Source organism: Prunus mume, linkage group LG8, assembly GCF_029339155.1.
Source record: "Prunus mume cultivar Tortuosa linkage group LG8, ASM2933915v1, whole genome shotgun sequence".
Classification (NCBI taxonomy): domain Eukaryota; kingdom Viridiplantae; phylum Streptophyta; class Magnoliopsida; order Rosales; family Rosaceae; genus Prunus; species Prunus mume.
In genome coordinates, this window is record NC_142705.1 from 8,168,277 (window position 1) to 8,189,222 (window position 20,946).

Consider the following 20,946-nt stretch of genomic DNA (forward strand, 5'->3'; position numbering starts at 1 on the left):
CTTATGTGTTATGTAATCGATTATTTCTTTTCGTTACATTTGCGATATTTTGAGCTTGAAATTGTGCTTGAGCTCCTAATAAACAGTCTTCAAAAGAGACAACTATACTAACCTTTATCTCCAATGCAGCTTGAGATGCATACATCAGGAGGGCCAGTCCATGAATCTACCTTTCAGCTTTCAACTAATCATTCAAAACATGCATGGCTTTAGTTAAGCTTTATATCATAAGGCATGGCTTGTATATTAAGCTTGATAATAACAAACAATAATAAGCCTTTGCCTGCCTGACCAATTCATCTGTTCGTGCGTGGTTAATTATTTTTTAGGTACATAAAAATTATGAAAAGGTGGGGGTTATGATTTTGAATTGTGTGTCTTGTGACAGAGGGGTGTAGGAGATTCATATCATAGCTCATAGGCCTTAGATTAGACATGGCTGTGTTTGGGTGCGAATAGGAAAAACGGGAATGGGAATAGGGGGAGAATTGTGTGTGTTGTTTGGTAATGGGTACAGTGGAGCGCGAAATGCGGTGAGAGGAAGAGGTACGGAGGAGGAATCTGATGCGGACATGACGCGTCCGAAATCAGAGGAGAGAACCAATAATTGCTCCCACGCTGTCCGACATTCATAATTCTGTCGGTACTGCCCCACCCACCTAATCCCAACACCCCATCAATCCCTCTCAACTTTGACGGGTATTGCCCGCTTAGCTTACTTCAATTTTTGTCTTCTCACCCCATTAATCTAGACACTTCTTATCTAATCTTAGTTTATGATTATTATTATTGTAGAAAATATAATCTATATCTCATTCTAGTGTGAGATTCTTGATACGGCTAATGAGTTTAGAAACTAGTATGTTTATAATCTTACGAGTAATATTAGAATATGATAACTCAAGATCGTTATATCGTCTAATTATTGATTTCGATCCTAGTACTCTTCTGGTCTTCAGCTCACTACACTTAGAAATATCATATTTTAACTTTTATTTTGTAAAGAGAAAAAAAAGGGTTAGCGGCTTATGGTTTCAATTTTAGAGAGAGGTAAAGTTTGAATTGAACCATCTTGGGAAAGACATGTAGCCCCTTTTCCCATTATTTTTTGTCGAGCACTTTTTCCTATATTTAACATGTAGCCCCCCCTTTTTTTTAATACTTTATTTAGCAATCTAATGTTAGAAAGATGGATCAAATTTTGTTGCAGAGGAGAAGAGCAAGAACCCTAATTGACATGAAACACAAATGCAAACCAACTTGGTGTATTGCATGCAAATTCAATTAAGCTCCTTTTTTTTGTTTTTTGTTTTTTGTTTTTTGGTTCTTTCGTTTTTCTGGGTTTTATATACCCTACAGAGCAGGTGCTGTACGTAGCCCGGACAATAGCTAGCTAGTAGCCAAAAAGCAATAAATCTTGTAATCTAGCATGTTCGTACGATATTATGGAGGGATCATTGGAATAAACCTACCTTGTTTATATAATAATTAGTCCCCCCATGCACAGTACTTTCAGGCCTGAGCTAGGCCTCAGAAGGCATGCATGCAAAAGGTGAAGTGAAATCTTCCACCACAGGCCTATCTGTATATAGAATATACATGCATACATACATACATTAAAACAGACACAGAGAGAGAGAGAGAGAGACTGAGAGAGATGTTAGATTACTATGTTATATATGTATGTATATGTAATGTACTTTCTGCAGAACCTTATGGATATAACGGATTTCTATAAAAAAAAAAACTTATGGATATAACCCTGATCCCCACCACCCAAATCATAGATTCATAGGTATAGCTAGGAAATTTAAATTAACTTCGTAATTTTCAGCCCCAAAAAAAAAAAACAGAATTTTTTTTTTTTGGAGGGTTCGAGCCCGGTTGTAGCTTGTAGTTTTAGCCGACCCAAAACAGAGAAAAACAGAGGCTGTTCTGGAGCCGACTGAAATGTCGTGCTTAACAGAACACACTGTAAAAGCCTGCTCACTCTGCTTCATATATGCCTCAGAAACCCTGTTTCACTATGCCACACCAGCACCAATCTCACTCTCCTACTTTCTCTCTCTCTCTCTCTCCTCCTTCTCTCTCCATAAAAACCCCTTCACCCCCTCCCCGCAAAAACCCAAAATCCCATTCTCTCATTTTCTTCACCATCATCTTACATCACTGCTCCAACAAAAATATCAAACACCTTTGATCAAACCACACAAACAAACCAAACTTAGCCGCTTGATTGAGACCCAAATGCCGTCGGACTCGAGCGATCAGCAGAACAACCAGAACCGGAGGCCGGCGAAGGCCCAGACTCCGGGTGCCCCACCGCCGGAGCAAGAGCACCTCCCTTGCCCACGCTGCGACTCCACCAACACCAAGTTCTGTTACTACAACAACTACAACTTCTCCCAGCCCCGCCACTTCTGCAAGTCCTGCCGCCGCTACTGGACCCACGGCGGCACCCTCCGCGACATCCCCGTCGGCGGCGGGACCCGCAAGAACGCTAAGCGCTCCCGCACCACCAGCTCCTCCTCCATGATCGCCACCACCGCCACTTCCTCGCTCTCCGACCACCCAATTCCCCCCACCCCAGTTTTTATGAACCCGGGTGGCGCCGCCGCGTTTGGGGACATGAAGGGGAATGTGGGAAATGGATGCGGTGGTGGGGGCGGCGCTAGCTTCACGTCTCTGCTCAACACTCAGGGGCCTGGTTTTTTGGCCTTAGGGGGGTTTGGTCTTGGGCTGGCCAATGGGTTTGAGGAGATGGGCTTTGGGCTTGGGAGAGCGGTGTGGCCTTTTCCCGGGGTGGGAGATGGTGGTGCTGGTGTTGGAGGTAATGGTGGGGGCCATGGGATGATGAACACGTGGCAATTTGAGAGTGGAGAAGGTGGTGGGATTGTGAATGTGGGTGTTGGCTCTGTTGGGGGTGAGTTCTGTTCTTGGCCGGAGTTGGCAATTTCTACCCCTGGAAATGGTCTCAAATGAGAAAAAAAAAAATCTGTTCTTTTTTTGTCTCTCTCCTAATTCTCTCCTCCTCCTCCTCTTTTTTTGTATCTTATGGATAATATTCTGTGTCTTACTGGTGTAGACTTCTAATGATAGTGTTGAGGCTTGAAGTTGAGGCTAATTTAATTTGCCACTGAATTGCTACATATCCCAATCCAAGAACAAAGTTTTTTGAGTATAAGAACGAAATGAAAATGAATTTGGCATGTCATCAGTTTTCAAATTCTGCCCAAAGGGCCACACTCTTTGCCCCACAATTTTTGAGGTTTTTGAAGAATATGAGTTGTTCTTGAATCCATTGAGATTACCAACATTCAGCATTCTCAGATTACCAACATGCATGTATATAATAAATTAATATAAGCCCAAGCTGTATAATTTAATTTAATTCCCTGCAAGCCAAATCTTTGCTGTATCTAAATTAAGGGCTGTGCTCTTCTCACCCTCCCCACATTTCTCTGTGGAGAGGATAAGCATCAACAGCATTCTGATATGGAAAGGAAGCAAAGAGAGCACCCAAAATTGTGAAATTCCTGAGGAAAAGGAGAACATAAATGTGGACAATCCAATTATTACAATGAGATTAGAACAAATTAACTCCACTCTCCAATCTTAACACCTGCACCACAAAAAAAGAATATCCCTTCACGCCGGGACGGAATTAAACTTGCTAATATGGAAACCTAGTTTGGAATTCTAAACTGAATTTTCTTTCGACAGATTGCAAAGTTCCATATATAAAAAGGCTCAAGTTTCATCTGTTTTTCACATTGTGAATGGTAGCTGCCTAGGCAGCATTCAATTTTTGTTTCAGTATTGTAGTTGATCGTCTCCTATTTTCTGCATAATGCAGCATTCAATCTTATACTCTGTAGTAGCTTTTATGCTACTTGTGACTGAGTTGCAAAGCTATGCTGGTAAGTCCTTGGCCTTTTTTGTACAAATAAATTTTCATATTGCTTGTGAATAAAATGGGGAGATGTAATTTAAATTTGATGTCTCACAATGCAGGAGCTCAGGGCATTGGGGCAAATTATGGTAGACAAGGTGACAACCTTCCAACTCCGGACAAAGTAATCCAGCTATGTAAATCCAGGAACATTCAAAGAATTCGTATTTTCGATCCACAACAAGATGTTCTGCAGGCACTGCAAGGGTCAGGAATACAAGTCATCATAGGTACACTGAACATAGATGTCCCAACCCTAGCCAATGATCCAGCATTTGCTACCACTTGGCTCCAAACCAACATCATTCCATTCGCTTCATCTGTCAATTTTCGCTGCATATCCGTTGGAAACGAAATGGTTCCAAGCCAAAACGCTAGCAGCATACTCCCTGCCATGCAAAATCTGAGAACTGCACTAATTGCAGCCAATCTCAATATCCCCATATCAACAGCAGTGTTCCAAAATGTACTGGCATCACCATTTCCACCATCTGCTGGAATATGGCATCCTGATGCAGCCTCAATTATGGTTCCTCTGGTACAATATATGCAAGCCAATGGCTACCCCCTTCTTTACAATGCCTATCCATATTTTGCCTACCTCGACAACCCGAATGACATTAGGCTAGACTATGCATTGATGAGTACCTCAGAGGTTATTGTAACGGATGGGGCTCTAGGGTACACAAATTTGCTTGATGCTTCTCTAGATGCTCTCTATTGGGCACTTGAGAAGGTAGGGGCACCAAATGTTGAGATTGTTGTGGCTGAAACAGGGTGGCCATCAGAAGGAGAAGGACATGATCAAGCAACTATTGATAATGCCAGAACATATAACAGCAATTTGATCAAGCATGGGCAATTTGGAACACCAAAGAGACCAGGAAAGGGATTGGAGGCATACATATTTGCTTTGTTCAATGAAGATCTCAAGCCTAAGGGGTCTGAGTCTCATTGGGGATTGTTTTATCCAGACATGAGTGAAGTTTACCATGTTGATTTCTAATTAGGGAATTAGGTCTTTATTGTCATTGGTTAATAAGAATGAAATCCCTTTGTTGATTATAATTGGTCTCCATATACGGACAATGGAATGAAATCTTTTGTTTGCATAAATTCTAAATATAGTAACCTTATGAAGATAAATTTTTTTCTCTTATATAATGATGCTGCTGCTTTATAGTTTGGTCATTTAACAACAAATAATTGTCAAAAAACTATGTTCATGGAACAATTTTTATTTATTGTTATTATTGCCCTTAACTCCATGAGAACAATTTTTACTAATTATCAATTGTTTATTAACTAAACTGGCCAAAGTAAAAGGTCCATAATCCAGATGTGAAATAGAGTTATAAACTGAAATAATAATTTATATTGGTGATTTTCAAATTATGCATAGGAAATCTGCCCTTATTTAAGAGAGCATATTTGCTCATCACTTTAACTCAATGTGTATTCTCACCATCCATCTTAACACTTGACATGTGTATATAGGCATAACCATGATTTCAGAGATACGAAACAAACAGTTAACTATGGTTATGTCCATGAATACGTGTCAAGTGTTGGGAAGGATAGTGAAGGTACACCTTAGATCGAAACTAGCTTTTTGATATTATTTTTTTCTTTTTGCTTAAAAAGGATTTTAAAAAATTGAAAAGTAATGAGGCGAAAATGAAAAACTCAGAAAATTTTGTAAGGACTGGTTTTCCTTGTTGATAAAAAATGTTAGTTTCCTATTTCCTTTCTTAGCAAAAGTAGTTTTTTTTCTTTTGTCAACTTAGCAAAAATAGTTTGATAGTTTCTTTTTTCTTCTTCTCAATCTCAAGTAAATAAAAGCACAATTTTAAAGGTGTGTGAGAAAAATCGGATGCGTTTGAAAAAAAGAAAAAAGAAAAATAGGATGCAAAAATAAGATGATTCAATTTTCCTAGTCCACACTGGAACAAAGGGCGGGTCTTTCACTTGCCCTTTTTTTTCCCTCTCTAGGGTTTTAAACAGGGTCTTCTTCAATTTCGACCTCGATTGCAAACCAGACCACAAAACCCACAATGGCATTCTCGTTTTACTCCACGCCACAGCCACAGCCACAGCAACAGCAACAGCAGCAGTCGCTGTTTCAAACTCAGCAGCCCTCACAGCTGTTTCAGCAAAGCAGTCCCTTTTTCTCACAACAACAACAGCAACAGCCGCAGCAGCAATTTCAGCCACAGCCGCTTCAATTTCAGCAACAGCAGCAGCAACAACAGCAACAGCAGCAGCAGCAGCAGCAGATGTTTTTGTTTACGAATGACAAGGCTCCGGCGAGTTATAGTACCAAGTGGGCTGATCTCCATCCCGATTCCCAGAAAATTCTTCTTCAGATTGAGTACGTTTTCTTTTATTTCTGTAAATCTTGAGCCTTTGTCTTGTTTGCCATTGTGAATGTTTTGGTATTTGGCCTGATTGGTTGCTAAGAAAGTGTAGGGGAAGAAAGCAAAATTTCGAGTCTTTTTTGTTGTGTTAAGCAAAATTAAGCAAACTTGCTGCATTGCTCTTCATAAAGTGAATTACTTTTCCTCTATATGTGGGGGGCTTTAATTGGTGTAGTTCGCATTACGTTCCGTAGGATTTTGGTGTAATATTTTTTGGATAGGTGAAATTTAATATGTCACGCTGGCATAACAATTAAAAGTCTTAAGTTTACTTTTTGACTCTAATAATTATGAGCTGAGCTGAGACATAGTTTTTATATATATGGGTTTTGAGGTTCTTAAGTATTGTTTGCTTGCAGGGAACGGATACTGGGGCATAGGGATGAGAGTCAGAGGCTGGATCAATGTAGTCGTCTCTACGATTCTTCAGTTTCAAATGATACTTTTGAGCATGATGCCAGTCGTATCCTTCAGGTTTGCTTCTTGGATAGATCAGAGTTTCTAATTGCTAACTGTGATTTCTATTTGTCTTGTTGGGTGTGGTCTTGTGATTATGAGGTTTGTCATTGTAAGCAAACTGCTTCATTTGGCATTCTTGTGTTTATACTATGGGGCTCATACCATGTTGGATCAGTGACTTCTGCCAGATTCTTTGGAGGCTTGGAAGTGTGCATACAAGACATAAGGGAAAATTAGTTAGCAGGAAATGCAGAAATGCTTCTTGGAGTCAGTTTCCTAGTGCTTGTCCTGTCACAGATGTTGGGTCTCTATGATTAATTCTTGAATAAAATAATGAAATTTCTTTACATTAGTTTTCACATAACAGCATGAAAGGAGCTCTTTGCCTGTGGATCCCATATTCTCTTAGTTGATTGTAAGGGATATACAATTTCCTGATTTCCTGATGTATTTCCAACAAGCAAACAAAACTCATATCTTACCCATAATGCTGTTATTCAAATTTTGTGCAAATATCCTCAATCTTATGGGCATTTTATTAGTCTTTGTTGATGTTGTTTTCTTCTAATTATTAAATACATATTTGGGTATAAGTTGCTGAAAAATGCGACGACTTAGATGACTTCTGACATAATGGCATGCTTGTTTACTCGAAAGGGGAACGAAAGAATGTGAATCATTCCCATTCCTCCATAGTCCGACATTTACTTAGAAGCGAATGTTTTTCTTTTGCCATTTTAAATATCTTGTATGCAAATTGTCTGTATATATTTTGCGAGGGCTCATGGTAGAATTATTGCTATTGGCGTTTATATATTTCGTTAGTAAGTATTTGACAATAATGTAATTTATATTGAATAAAGGACATTTTATAATCAAATTGGTTTTGATTCTGATATCCCTGAGAGAGAAAACATATCAATGGTAACAAACCTCATTCGCATTCCATTCCAGTTCCAGACAGCTAGTATTCATCTTATTCTGATTCTTTTTCATTACCTTCCAATTCATTTTCATTCTGATTCTACCATAAGTGGAAAATAAATTCACTTGTGAGATCTTATACTCAAAACTTCGTGGCTTTTAACTTTTGTAGAAGTACATTTCATATTACTGTTAGATAAGAGGGTTGACGTTTGAAATCTTATAGTGATATCTTCTGATTGCGTTCATGATAATTTGATAGCCTTGTACCTCTTCTTTTGTTTGATGTCAATATATATATTTTTTTTGGATGATGAAAAGACTTAAAATTGAAAAAACTGATCAGATTGATGGGAAATATAACAATGGTACCCACCAAAATAAATAAATAAAAGAAAGGTCTGGTGCAAGGTTTGGTGCAAGTTCTAGGACTTTCAATGCCATTTTCTTAGGTGTGATTGCAGTCATCGTTGCTATTGCATGCTTTATGTTTCTAATTGTCAATGTGTGGTTACAAATTCTTTTGTTATCTATATAGGAACTTGGGGGAATTGGTACTGCCATGGACCGACAAAAAGCTCTTCTGCATGAGTTGATGGCTATTGTGAAAGATATGTTACGGAACAGCGAGGTTGCTGTTCGTACTTTCATGATTTTACGCCCACGGTTTCTTCATCCAAATACAGGAGGTACTTCAAATGCCATTGCACCGTCACAGGCTTCTGGAGCAACCGTACCACCTGGTTCAAGTAGTCAACCAACAGCTACTTCTATAGTGCCAGTTTTTGATTTCTACAACGGGCTTCCAAGGAAACCGTCTCCCTTCCTACAGCAAACAATTGCAAGATTTGAGAAGTATCTTGTTGAGTGTCGTCAGTGGATTGAAGAATTAGAGCAGCTTCTTTTAGCCTCAGAGAGGAATTCTGCCAATGATGGCTCCTCATTGTTGCAGTCTCTTCCAAAAGTCATGTCAAATGTGCATGACTTTTTTGTTCACGTGGCAGCTAAGGTAAATAAAAACAATTGTATTTTGTTTAGTTAAAGTTAATCATTGAGATATGCAGTAAAATATACTTCATTGTGGCTTTTATCAGCCAGAACCTGCATTTTGTTGGCCTTATATGATAAGCATGCTGCCATAACTTGTGGTTTTTATTGTTTAAATTGCTGTAAACAAATTATTTTAATATCTTTTGTTTGTGGGGGGAGAAAGATTTGCACAATGGTAGTTGTAACCATTTTGACTTGAATGGTCGTTTGTAATAATTTGTATCATTTAATGGTTTCAAAGAAAAATAAACAATGCAGCTAAAAAGAAAGCTCAATACTGGCTTCTCGCTTGTTCAATGCTTGTGGCCTTCATGTTGAGCACAAATGAAGCTGAATAATGTTTCTTGACACTTAAAGTTACTAATCAATAATATGATCCATTTCTTAGGTGGAGAGTATTCACCAGTACATTGTATCCATGAAATCAGCTTATCTTGCTAACCAGCGCCGCCTAGGGGATGGGAATGATCCATTTCTCGAGGCTGATCGCCGGGAAACAGCTAGGCAAGAAGCTGCTGCTAAGAGGGTGCATCCAACTTTGCATTTACCTGCAACTTCACAACCATCAACACAAGTTGCTGGATTGTTTGCCAGTTCAGGAACTCAGGGGGCATCACCTGCCCCCCAGATATCTACAGCTACTATTACAGCTTCCTCCGGGAGTGGACTCTCACTTTTCAGCACCCCTTCTGCTCCATCTTCTTCCATGTCTTCCTCTCTGTTTGCTACACCAATCACTTCTGGTCCTATATCTTCTCTTTTTGGATCATCCTCTGCTACGCCTCCGACGTCACTGTTTAGTTCTTCCTCAGCATCTTTGTTTGGAGCTGCTTCAACTCCCTCGCTGCTAGGAAATACTGCTCCAGCCTTCGGTTCAACTACTCCTATTGGAAGCTCATTCTTTGCTTCAGGTTTATCTCATTCTTCTTAGTTCTACATCGGAACTTTTATATTAAATTGTCAAATTTATTCTTCTTTATAATTCTCATTGCTTGTTCTACATCAGATAGTGTATGGTTGAAGACATGCAGAAGTCTTTTGCTATAAAGATCTACAATTTTACATTGCCTAGATTGTGACGGTACTAATTAGGATATTTTATCACTTTTTCCAGGTGCTTCTGCCACAGGGTTGGGGTCTAGCTTTACTTCATCGGTGCGTGAATCTTCTTTCAGCTCTCTTAGTTCAGTTAATTTTCACTTCATATAACTTAAGTTTGTTCCAGAAACAAACATGGGACTGAAGGATTACCAAACTTAAGCTCTATGCTGCAGATATGATTTGATTTCCCATCTCTAATAATATGGTTTAGTTGAGGTGCAGTGTACATCTACTGAATAATCTCTTCTGTGTATTCTAACAATTGCAGAAATCAGCAAAACCAAAAGGTCGGGCTGTCCGACGTTAGCTGCAGTGGTTTCAGGTCACACAATGTGGATGAAAGCTCTTATGTTAGAAAACGTCTGTGTTCTTAAGTGTCGAGAATTATTCTCTTTGTTCTCTGCGTGACATACGTACGGTGCGGCTCATTTTTCTGTGGAGTGAATGGATCTCCAGAGATATTTCACTAAATCCAAGTCCCAAGAGAATCATATTTCATTTCAAATGCTGCTCGGCCATGTCGTCTGTGTACTGCCTCTTTGCTGCAAACGCTTTCCGCGTGCTGTAATGTTACAACGAGATGTTGGAAGATTCATGTCACCAACTTCACTGTATAATTTTAGGGTAGAATCTAGGTCCCAATTTTTTTGAATGTGTTGGCAAGAAAAAGTGTAGGCCCATCCTTGAGATAGGCATGTTTGATGTCAAATAAACATGTGAAATTGTCTAATGTTGGATTTGTTGAGATGGGGCAAGTTGTGCCAACCATGTACTGATACTCAACCTCATGAATGTTGTTTTTTCCATGTTTTTTGTTTGATGTATGAATTGAATTCTCATGAAAAATCATCTGAACCACATGAAAGAGGTTTTATTTATTTTTCAACGCCTTCCCCTTTCTCTTTAATCTAGTGGAAAATGCATTAACTTACAGACCAGTGATTTTAGGTTCGAACTCCATGATACCTTGATACTTGAAAGTGTCCTTCCCCTTCGTAGTTTAGACTATCACTTATATCTTAAAAAAATATGACAATTAAATCATGACTCTACTTGCCATAAGTTAGAGGAGATTCTAAGTTCAAATGTCATTATATTGATTCGCTACTTTATTTTTATGGCAGCAACTAGACCATAAAATAGAATGCATCACATTAATAATGATAATGACTCTTCAGTGTCCATCGGTTCATTCTACAGTTGTAATGACTATGACTCGTCACATCTTGTAATTGTCCATTTGTAGTTCCTTCATTTCATGTCTGCAAGTGTCATATTTGACCCCCACATGCCTATGATTACCTAAGTATAGTGTCGTTTTTCTGTGTATGCAGTTCGGTTCTAGTTCATGTATGCAATGCAAGTGACAATACAATGTATTAAATTCCGTCTGGTTTCAGTCATGATAAGTGGCAACCACCTAACTTATGTAAATTTTATGGTGGCTATGTTGTATGTTCTGGTAAAGCTCTTGACATTTGTCCTAATTACTACATCCAGCTATCTGATTCAAATCATAACTTGTTTTCAAGTTAAAAACTCAATTAAGTCCTCATCACATTCTTCACTTAAAGGTTAATTGAAATTTCCGGCCCTTTTCAAAAAATTTAATTGATAAAAAAATTAAGGGGAACTTGTTCCTACTAAAGAATCAGAGGCAATATATGCATAATTGAAATTAAAGTTGTCAACCATTCGATCTCAAAAGTTTAGATTATTAAGAATGAGCCGACAATGTATATCATATTAACACCATCTCGTATATAATCTCATCCTACATGTAGAAAGGGAGATAATGCAAATCGAGATAAGTACAGAAGTACTTCCCCACTCTGTCACTTGCAAACCAACAAAGAATTGTGGAAGGAGAATAAGAGATTTAACTAGACCTTTAAAACCATGTTACATAAAATGAACCGACAAATTAAAGGGCTAAATTAAATTAATAAAACTTCACTAATTATAGGATGAAAGTTAAGTCATCTTTATAAATAGCCTGAAGATCCCATTTGAACGACAAATCACCAACAGAGAAAAATGGCAGCACCAAAGGAAGAGAAGCATTTTGTTCTAGTACATGGGGCTTGCCATGGCTCCTGGTGCTGGTACAAGATCAAGCCAAGGCTAGAGTCTGCTGGTCACAGAGTCACAGCCTTGGACCTTGCAGCTTCAGGGATCAACACGAAGGCCATACAAGATGTTCACTCTTTAGCAGAGTATTCTGAGCCTCTGTTGGAGTTTATAGCCTCACTTGGTCCAGAAGAAAAGGTGATCCTTGTCGGGCATAGCATTGGAGGCATGAGCTTGGCCCTTGCCATGGAAAACTTCCCACAGAAAATTTCTGTTGCTGTTTTCTTGACCGCCTTTGTGCCAGACACCACGCACCAGCCCTCACATGTTTTGGATCAGGTATGTCATAATTATTTCAGAGCTCAAGTAGCTTTGCCATTTTAGACAATGGGGTCTTAGCTATGTGGTTGAGAATACCCCACGGCACCGTGTGTGTGAATACCCCTCTAGCTCACCAAGGATTAACCAAGAACAATAAAGCGTCTCATGACAGATAATTAAGTCAATTTTAATTGTTTCTTTCATGCTTCTTTGGTTACCTTCTGATATGTGATTAGGGTAAGATAATTAACAAAACAAATATGAATAAACTCTAATTCAATCCAATCCAATCCAATCCAATCCAAAACCTAATATAAAATGATTTACTATATATTATGAGCAAACTGGCTTTCCATCACTTGGTTTGCAATTAAACTTCTAAGCTTTAATTATAAGCCCCCGTTCTCAAAGAAATCGTGTTACTTTACTTTCAGCTAATCGTGTTTGTCAAAAGTTAATGATTAACTACATGGTTAATTAATTGCTAGCGATCGATGCTTTTCATTGACCTATAATATTAGAGATAATTATAAAATTATTTTTCAAATTCGGTCACTAAATTATTATGGGGCAAATATATAACCAATGAAACACCGAGGATCTTCTTCCCCATCATAATACCTCTTTTAAAATAAAATAAAATAAAAAAAATTAGAAAAAGCTGCTTCATAGTCTAAACATTGCAATGGGGTCCAACTCTGCGTTCTTTTCAGTACACGACATGTAATAAAATGGCACTTTAGTGATACTGCTACTTCATGAGGTTAACGTCTCAACTACTGTCTGGGAACCCAAACAGTAGTATTATTTATGTTTTTGTTTTTTTTAAGGAACATCCTAAAATGTATTGTAGCATGCTATGAGACAATTCATTCGTGTTCTCATATCTGCCGGATTTAAACACTTTGGTTTCTGTTTCGTTGTGAAAAGTTCACTCAATTCACGCCCGCAGAAGCATGGCTGGACACTCAGTTTACAAATTATGGAAGTGCTAAAGAACCCTTAATGTCAATGCATTTCGGTCCTGAGTTCTTAGCCAAGCTCTATCAACTCAGCCCCATTGAGGTACATACCTTTCTCTCCCTCACACCTGCACGTATCACAACTCATCTGTGAGTTAGAATTAGGTCTTCAAATGCAATTATTATTACATTGCACATGTTGGAATGTAGGATCTGGAACTCGCCAAGAGTTTAGCAAGGGCGGGCTCACTCTTTCTTCAAGACTTGTCAAAGATGAACAAATTCTCGAATGTGGGGTATGGCCGGGTCCCACGAGTTTATGTGGTTTGTAGCGAAGATAAAGGAATTCCTGAGGAATTTCAACGGTGGATGATTGAAAACAGTGGGCTTCCAAATGTGGTGGAGATCAAGGGCGCCGATCATATGCCAATGTTTTCAAAGACCCAAGAACTTTGCAATGCTCTTGTAGATATATCAAATGAGTATACTTGAGATTCAACAATGGTAGGATCCGGCTGAAAAGCGATCGAGGAGATTAGGTTTGGACATGTTATGCTTGGACTTTGAACATGTATGAGCTATGTTTATGTAATAATGCGGCAGTTATCAAATTTGTATATTAAATATTGCGTGTTAGTGCATATCTCGATATCTAATAATTGAGGCCATCATTTAGTGCGCAAATCATACTTTATGCATCGAGATTTTATTATGTTGACGCTCAAAAATGGTTCGGCACTTTTGAGCCCAACTTAGTGATGAGGTGTGATGGATGATGGGCGAAGGTGAGGACCTTCACCAAGTGTGTGAGGATTTGAGCAAGCGATAAACATACAGAAGACAAGATATACGTGGTTCACCCTAATGAATGAAAAGCTACGTCCACTTAGAAGATATTCTCATTATTATAATATTTGTATTTACATTTGTACATGGGGTTGGGCCCAAACTTAAATGTAAGAAAGGAAGGTCATAACTAAAGACCAAGCCCAACCCAAGGATCCTTTTCAAGGGGAGAGTGGTCTCCTTTTATAGGTGAGGAGGAGCCTTCACTTCTTGTAATATTCCAATGTGGGACTCTTTGCTTTGCCTAGAGTTGCTTCTAGTTGCTTGGTCAAATATGGTATAAACAGAAGTCCTCCAAGTTCTCAAGCAAGGAGGTACTCCTTGGTTGAGGACTTGCAATTTTCAGTGCATTGACCGAGCAACACCTTAGTCTTCTTTCCAAGTAGTGTAGTGTCGATGGTGCCGAATGATGACGGGGTGCCGAAGGCGTCGCTCTCGTCGGATGATGGCAGGGGGCTGAAGGTGATGAAGGGGTGCCGAAGGCATCGCTTCGTCGGATGATGACAGGTGCCGAAGGCATCGCTCTCGTCGGATGATGACAGGTGCCGAAGGCATCTCTCTTGTCAAATGATGACGAGGGTGCCAAGGCAACTCGTCGTCGGATGATGACAGGTGCCGAAGGCATCTCTCTTGTCAAATGATGACAGGTGCCAAGGGAACTCTTGTCGATGATGACGGGATGCCGAAGGCATCGCTCGTCGTCGATGATGATAGGGTGCCAGAAGGCATCGTTCTCGCCGGATGATGACAGGTGCCAGAAGGCATCTCTCTTGTCAAATGATGACAGGTGCCGAAGGCAACTCTTGTCGATGATGACGGGATGTCGAAGGCATCGCTCTCGTCGATGATGATAGGGTGCCGAAGCGCATCGCCGTCGCTCGGATGATGACAGGGTGCGAAGGCATCTCTCTTGTCAAATGATGACAGGTGCCGAAGACAACTCTCGCCGGATGATGACAGTGCCGAAGGCATCTCTCTTGTCAAATGATGACAGGTGCGAAGGCAACTCTTGTCGATGATGATGGGATGCCAAGAAGGCATCGCTCGTCGGATGATGACAGGTGCCGAAGGCATCTCTCGTCAAATGATGACGAGTGCGAAGGCAACCCCCGCGATGATGACGGATGCCAAGGCATCACTCGCCGGATGATGACAGGTGCGAAGGCATCTCTCTTGTCAAATGATGACAGTGCCAAGGCAACTCTTGTCGGATGATGACAGGTGCCGAAGGCATCTCTCTTGTCAAATGATGACAGGGGCAAGGCAACTCGTCGTCGGATGATGACAGGTGCCAAGGCATCTCTCTTGTCAAATGATGACAGGTGCCGAAGGCAACTTTTGTCGATGATGACGGGATGCCGAAGGCATCGCTCGTCGCTCGGATGATGACAGTGCCGAAGGCATCTCTCGTCAAATGATGACAGGTGCCGAAGGCAACCGCTGTCGGATGATGACGGATGCCAAGGCATCGCTCGCCGGATGATGACAGTGCCGAAGGCATCTCTCTTGTCAAATGATGACAGGTGCCAAGGCAACTCTGTCGATGATGACGGATGCCGAATGTATCGCTCTCGTCGGATGATGACAGGTGCCAAGGCATCGCCTCGTCGATGATGACAGGGTGCCGAAGGCATCTCTCTTGTCAAATGATGACAGGGTGTCGAAGGCAACTCTCGCTCGGATGATGACAGGGTGCCGAAGGCATCTCTCTTGTCAAATGATGACAGGGTGCCGAAGGCAACTCTTGTCAGATGATGACGGGATGCCGAAGGCATCGCTCTCGTCGGATGATGACAGGGTGCCGAAGGCATCTCTCTTGTCAAATGATGACAGGGTGCCGAAGGCAACTCTTGTCAGATGATGACAGGGTGCCGAAAGCATCTCTCTTGTCAAATGATGACAAGGTGCCGAAGGCAACTCTCTTGTCAAATGACGACGGGGTGCCGAACGAAACCGTGAGCCTTTGCATTGATGATGAGATGCCTCCAAGGTGACTTGAATAATTACTCAGTCTGTGGGTGCCGAACGGTAGCTCTTGGTCTTTATGCTTTTGTATGGCAGCTGGGTGCCGTTTAGAGATTTTTAGCTTGTATTGTTGCTCAGCGGGGCTACTTTGACTTCTCCCCACGAAGGTGGACATGGGTGTTTTGCCGATGGCAAGTTGTCAATAACACCTTCCGAGCCGAATCATGAGCATGAGTCCCCACCAATCTTAGCAGGGTCTTGCTGTTCGGCAAGGTTCGACGGACGTAAAAATCGAAGGGTGCTCGAGAAGAGGGTCTCCGAGAGCTTTGTGAGTTTACGTTGTCTTCGAGGGGTAGTCCCACAGACGTCTGGTCGGTTCCTGACGTTCGGCAAGTTGTCGTGTTGACGGCAGCCTTGGTCGGCTGAATTGGTTTGAGGGCAGATTCGGCAGGCTGGGTTTGTTTTCGAAACCACTGGTTCGGCAGCAATCTGGGAAATCGTGACTGGAGAGAGTGCTCACGGCTTCAGCAGGATGTTAATCTTCGCCAGGGAGCCGTGAAGGTTGTCTAGCTGGGTTTACGGTTTTGAAAAGCTTGGCCTTTGGGCGACGGCCTACCGTTCGGTAGGTGCGGTACAAATGGCTTGGGAGCTCTTCATTGTTGCACACGGATTTTGCTGAATTGCCGAATGGCAATTGGCAGGTGTCGAACGACATCTTTTGCAGATGATGCATCGTGAGGCATCAACACTTGTGCTGGCTTTCTCTTCATCCCATGCGTGGTTTCTGATAGCCACCGATTTGAAGGTGGGTGTGTTGAGTATTTATTGGCATGGGTGCCGAACGGTAGCTTATGAAAGATAAGCAAGGTGGAGGTCTGGGAATATCAGTTGGCTCAATTCTGTCTTACCGATCGGTAGGATGATTCGTCAGGTTAGGAAGGTGGTTTCCAGGTGAGTCATGCCCAGCATTACCGTTCGGCAGCTGGAAGTTCTGAGGAGGAGACAACACCTTGTGGTGCCACGATTGAAGATTTCGGCATGGGCCATACCTCCTTCGGTAGCCTCTCGATCAACATGGAGATGAATGGCCACAACTTTTGGGTGGCTTGATCAATCTCCCGGATGGGTGCGCCGTTCGGTATTTCGACCTTCCATGCAGATTTCTGTTGAAAATCTTGAAAGTGCAGGGGGCAGTTGGCTTCATATATGAATTGAGGCTGTTGCCGTTTGTTACCGTACGCTGGCTGCTCCTTGGCCGTGCAAGTAACGCAAGATGATGTTCTTTGTGGATTATAGAATCTTGGGCAATCTCCAAAGTCGAACTCTACATAGTTGCCGATTGGTGGGTGGCTTGAAAGATTTTGGTAGAGGAGAGGTTTTGATGTTGAAAGTCCCCGTTGTTGTCAACCTTACCGTTCAACAGGTATGGGAACTGTCCTTCGCAATCTGTCGCTGCCCTACTGATCAGATGGGGGCACCCATGTTTTATGAAGACACGATGGGTGTCCTGAGAAAATTTCCAACATGTAGATGTGGTTTGACATATTGGTAAGAGTGGTGATTGGTGGCAGATGTTGGCCAACATGCATTCCTTAATAAAAGCCAAGCCAGCTGGTCTCTTCGGCAAGCATGGTGTACTTGGGGCTTTGTGATTGCTTGCAACTAGTTGTTTGTCTCCTGGAAGTGAACCACGTGGGCATTGGGTACCCAATATTTTGCCAGACATGTAAAATATACAAGGCCCACCAAACTTTCTCTTCAAAGAGGTGCCGAATGGCACTTTGAATTAAGATGGTGGTTTGGCCATGCAAGCCATGCAAGACATGCAGGATGATAGCTGCATTATGATTGGCTAATAAATTAGTGGACTTGTACCATTTATGTCGGCAAACGGGAATAAAATAAAGACACAAGATAAGAAATGGAGATCTTATCTTTTGGAAGCCCACTCATCAATATTCACCAAAGGTGCTGAACGGTAAGGCACGTAAAGGAAAGCTAGGATGGCCCATGTATTTCCTCTTCTTCTGACTATTATATTGCAAGGATTTATTTTCTGCATGTCATTCTCTTGATCCTCATGGTTGCTCCATTATGGTATTGCCGTTCGGCAAGTTAGGTGATGCTAATTGTAGGGGTGCCGAAGGGCACTGAAAAAAGGGGGGAATGACAGAAGCTTTTGTGTCGATTCCCACAGACGGCGCTAAACCTGTTGACGCTCAAAAATGGTTCGGCACTTTTGAGCCCAACTTAGTGATGAGGTGTGATGGATGATGGGCGAAGGTGAGGACCTTCACCAAGTGTGCGAGGATTTGAGCAAGCGATAAACATACAGAAGACAAGATATACGTGGTTCACCCGTAATGAATGGGCTACGTCCACGGGAAGTATATTCTCATTATTATAATATTGTGTATTTACATTTGATACATGGGGTTGGCCCAAACTTAAATGTAAGAAAAGGGAAGGTCATAACTAAAGACCAAGCCCAACCCAAGGATCCTTTTCAAGGGGAGAGTGGTCTCCTTTTATAGGTGAGGAGGAGCCTTCACTTCTTGTAATATTCCAATGTGCGACTCTTTGCTTTGCCTAGAGTTGCTTCTAGTTGCTGGTCAAATATGGTATAAACATATTATATTTTTTATGCTAAAGGAAAGGGGGACATATGACCCCATACTATAATGCTAATTGTAAAAGAAAAGAGATGGGAAACCAAGATATATTGTGGTCTGCACATCTAAACTTAATAAAAATTTGGGAGGGCTTATAACTTAAATGGTTAAAAAGCAGTTGTTCCTGTACTCGATCATATGTTCGAATCTCCTCCCAATATTAATATCGCTTGTATCAAAAAATAAAATAAACTTAATGATAACCTGCTCCGCTGCATGAACTCCCTCTCTTCAAATTATTGATGAGAAAGAGCGTGATTAGAAAAGAGTTTATTTTTTATACAATTACTTTTTACTTTAGTGTGTGGCAACTTTGTGGTTTTTTGATGGCCAGTGGCCACACACTTTCGTGACAGCTAATTGATTAGTCGCATTATTGCATGCGGTAGAAATGCAAGCCTAGCATTACCCATAAGTTAATATCAACTTGACTTGCGCGAAACAAAAAACCCAACTGTGGAAATTTCTGTCGTACTCGACGTAGACAAGAAACACACTGGAAATTTCTGCTTTGGCAAATCCTGCCTAGGTTATAATGTAAGTTTTGGAATTTTATTAATTTCAATCGATCATACCCAACAAAGAAAATGGCAGCAATCAACGATGCACAGAAGGCTTATGCTCATTTCGTTCTAGTACACGGTGCTGGCCATGGGGCTTGGTGCTGGTACAAGATCAAGCCGAAGCTCGAGTCTTCCGGTCACAAGGTCACGGTGCTGAACCTTGCCGGTTCCGGCATCAGCATGAAGGCCATACACGGTGTTCACTCACTAGCAGAGTACTCCGAGCCTTTGTTGGAGCTTATAGCCTCACTTGGTCCAAAAGAAAAGGTGATCCTTGTAGGGCATAGCCTTTGGGGCATGAACTTGTCCCTTGCCATTGGCAAGGGACATGGATAGGTTCCCACAGCAAATTTCTGCTGCTGTTTTCTTGACTGCCTTTCTGCCAGATACAACTCACCAGCCATCGTATATTATGGATGAGGTATGCTATTATTTCAAGCCTCACCTTGTTATTTATTTACTTTAATTAGAATGGTAACTAAAATTTATTTCAAAACACTGGTTGGCTTTTTTTCTGTCAAAAGTTCATGCAGAAGATACCAGCAGACTCATGGCTAGACACTCAGTTTGAACAATTTGGAAGCGCCACCAAAGAACCCTTAACATCGATATTCTTTGGTCCCAAGTACTTACAGGCGAACCTCTATCAACTCAGCCCCATTGAGGTATCTTTCTCTCACACACACACAGAGACACTGCAACTATATCATGGAAAATACTTTACATTTACCCTCTTGAAAATTGCATAGAATTCTTAAATGAGGAAATTTAAATCTCCATAGTTTAAATTTCTGGCAATTAATAATTTTAGTAGTGTTTAGATTTTTGTATGTCAAATTTTGGAAATGACATACATTATAGTGAAAACGAATTCCTGCTCAATTAGAGTGATTTTTTATTCCTAATTGTCTACTCTCTTTCCTGAAGTGGGATTTACGTGTATAAACTTGTATTGTACGTATTTATACTTCCTGAACTGATGTTATTGCATTGTACATGCTCAAAGGATCTGGAACTTGCCAAGAGTTTAGTGAGGAAGAGTTCATTCTTTCGTGAAGAAGTGGCTAAGATGAAGAACTTCTCGAATGAGGGATATGGGTCAGTTACACGAGTTTATGTGGTTTGTGACAAAGATTTGATAATAACTGAGGAATTTCAGCGATGGATGATTGCAAACAGCGGGGTTAAAAATGTGGTGGAGATTAAGGATGCTGATCATATGCCAATGTTTTCAAAGCCACAAGAACTTTCCAATGCTTTTCTGGAGATAGCACAAAAGTACGTTAAAATGTTAGCGAGCTATGTTTTAGGCCAATTGTTAGGAGAATAAGTTTGCTAACCATGAGTGTAAAACTACTACTCTACTTAAATGTGTGTTCTAGGTGTTACACCATGAATTTGGTCTTTCTATTTTCAATTTCATCACTTTGAAGCCTTGTAAGTATAAATCATATCAGTTAGTCTTTAATCGAGTTTTTTTTATAAAAAAAATTTGTTGTCAGATTATGTCAAACTTATTCTTCACTCTAATTGTATCGAACACATTGAGTTCAAGCAAAACATCAACTCAATATGTTAGGATGTATGGTCGGTTAATTAGGCTACAAGTAAGATTGTTCATTTCTAGGCTTCCGAGTCCTGCTG

General features: G+C 40.8%; 5 protein-coding genes across 5 annotated transcripts; all 5 read left to right on the forward strand.

Moving 5' to 3' along the window:
* The first annotated feature begins 1,837 nt into the window (after positions 1 to 1,837).
* On the forward strand, positions 1,838 to 3,149 carry LOC103340245 (dof zinc finger protein DOF3.4). The gene has a single exon (XM_089042271.1). It carries the CDS (start codon positions 1,951 to 1,953, stop codon positions 2,980 to 2,982), a length of 1,032 nt encoding a protein of 343 aa, XP_088898397.1. The 5' UTR covers positions 1,838 to 1,950; the 3' UTR covers positions 2,983 to 3,149.
* Positions 3,150 to 3,285: 136 nt separating this feature from the next.
* LOC103340244 (putative glucan endo-1,3-beta-glucosidase GVI) lies at positions 3,286 to 5,045 on the forward strand. The gene has a single exon (XM_089042272.1). It carries the CDS (start codon positions 3,975 to 3,977, stop codon positions 4,956 to 4,958), a length of 984 nt encoding a protein of 327 aa, XP_088898398.1. The 5' UTR covers positions 3,286 to 3,974; the 3' UTR covers positions 4,959 to 5,045.
* An 830-nt stretch (positions 5,046 to 5,875) lies between these two features.
* LOC103339992 (hydroxyproline-rich glycoprotein family protein) lies at positions 5,876 to 10,789 on the forward strand. Its single transcript, XM_008243351.2, has 6 exons — positions 5,876 to 6,323; positions 6,729 to 6,843; positions 8,291 to 8,761; positions 9,191 to 9,713; positions 9,917 to 9,957; positions 10,172 to 10,789. The coding sequence occupies exons 1-6, from the start codon at positions 6,007 to 6,009 to the stop codon at positions 10,208 to 10,210; spliced, it is 1,506 nt and encodes a 501-aa protein (XP_008241573.1). The 5' UTR covers positions 5,876 to 6,006; the 3' UTR covers positions 10,211 to 10,789.
* Positions 10,790 to 11,840: 1,051 nt separating this feature from the next.
* On the forward strand, positions 11,841 to 13,924 carry LOC103339991 (salicylic acid-binding protein 2-like). Its single transcript, XM_008243350.3, has 3 exons — positions 11,841 to 12,312; positions 13,225 to 13,359; positions 13,467 to 13,924. Exons 1-3 carry the CDS (start codon positions 11,941 to 11,943, stop codon positions 13,746 to 13,748), a joined length of 789 nt encoding a protein of 262 aa, XP_008241572.2. The 5' UTR covers positions 11,841 to 11,940; the 3' UTR covers positions 13,749 to 13,924.
* A 5,263-nt stretch (positions 13,925 to 19,187) lies between these two features.
* Positions 19,188 to 20,803, forward strand: LOC103339990 (salicylic acid-binding protein 2). The gene is given in 4 exon segments (XM_008243349.2): positions 19,188 to 19,617; positions 19,619 to 19,723; positions 19,827 to 19,967; positions 20,309 to 20,803. Coding segments are annotated over 4 exon segments (861 nt in total). The 5' UTR covers positions 19,188 to 19,326; the 3' UTR covers positions 20,633 to 20,803.
* The last annotated feature ends 143 nt before the right edge of the window (positions 20,804 to 20,946 follow it).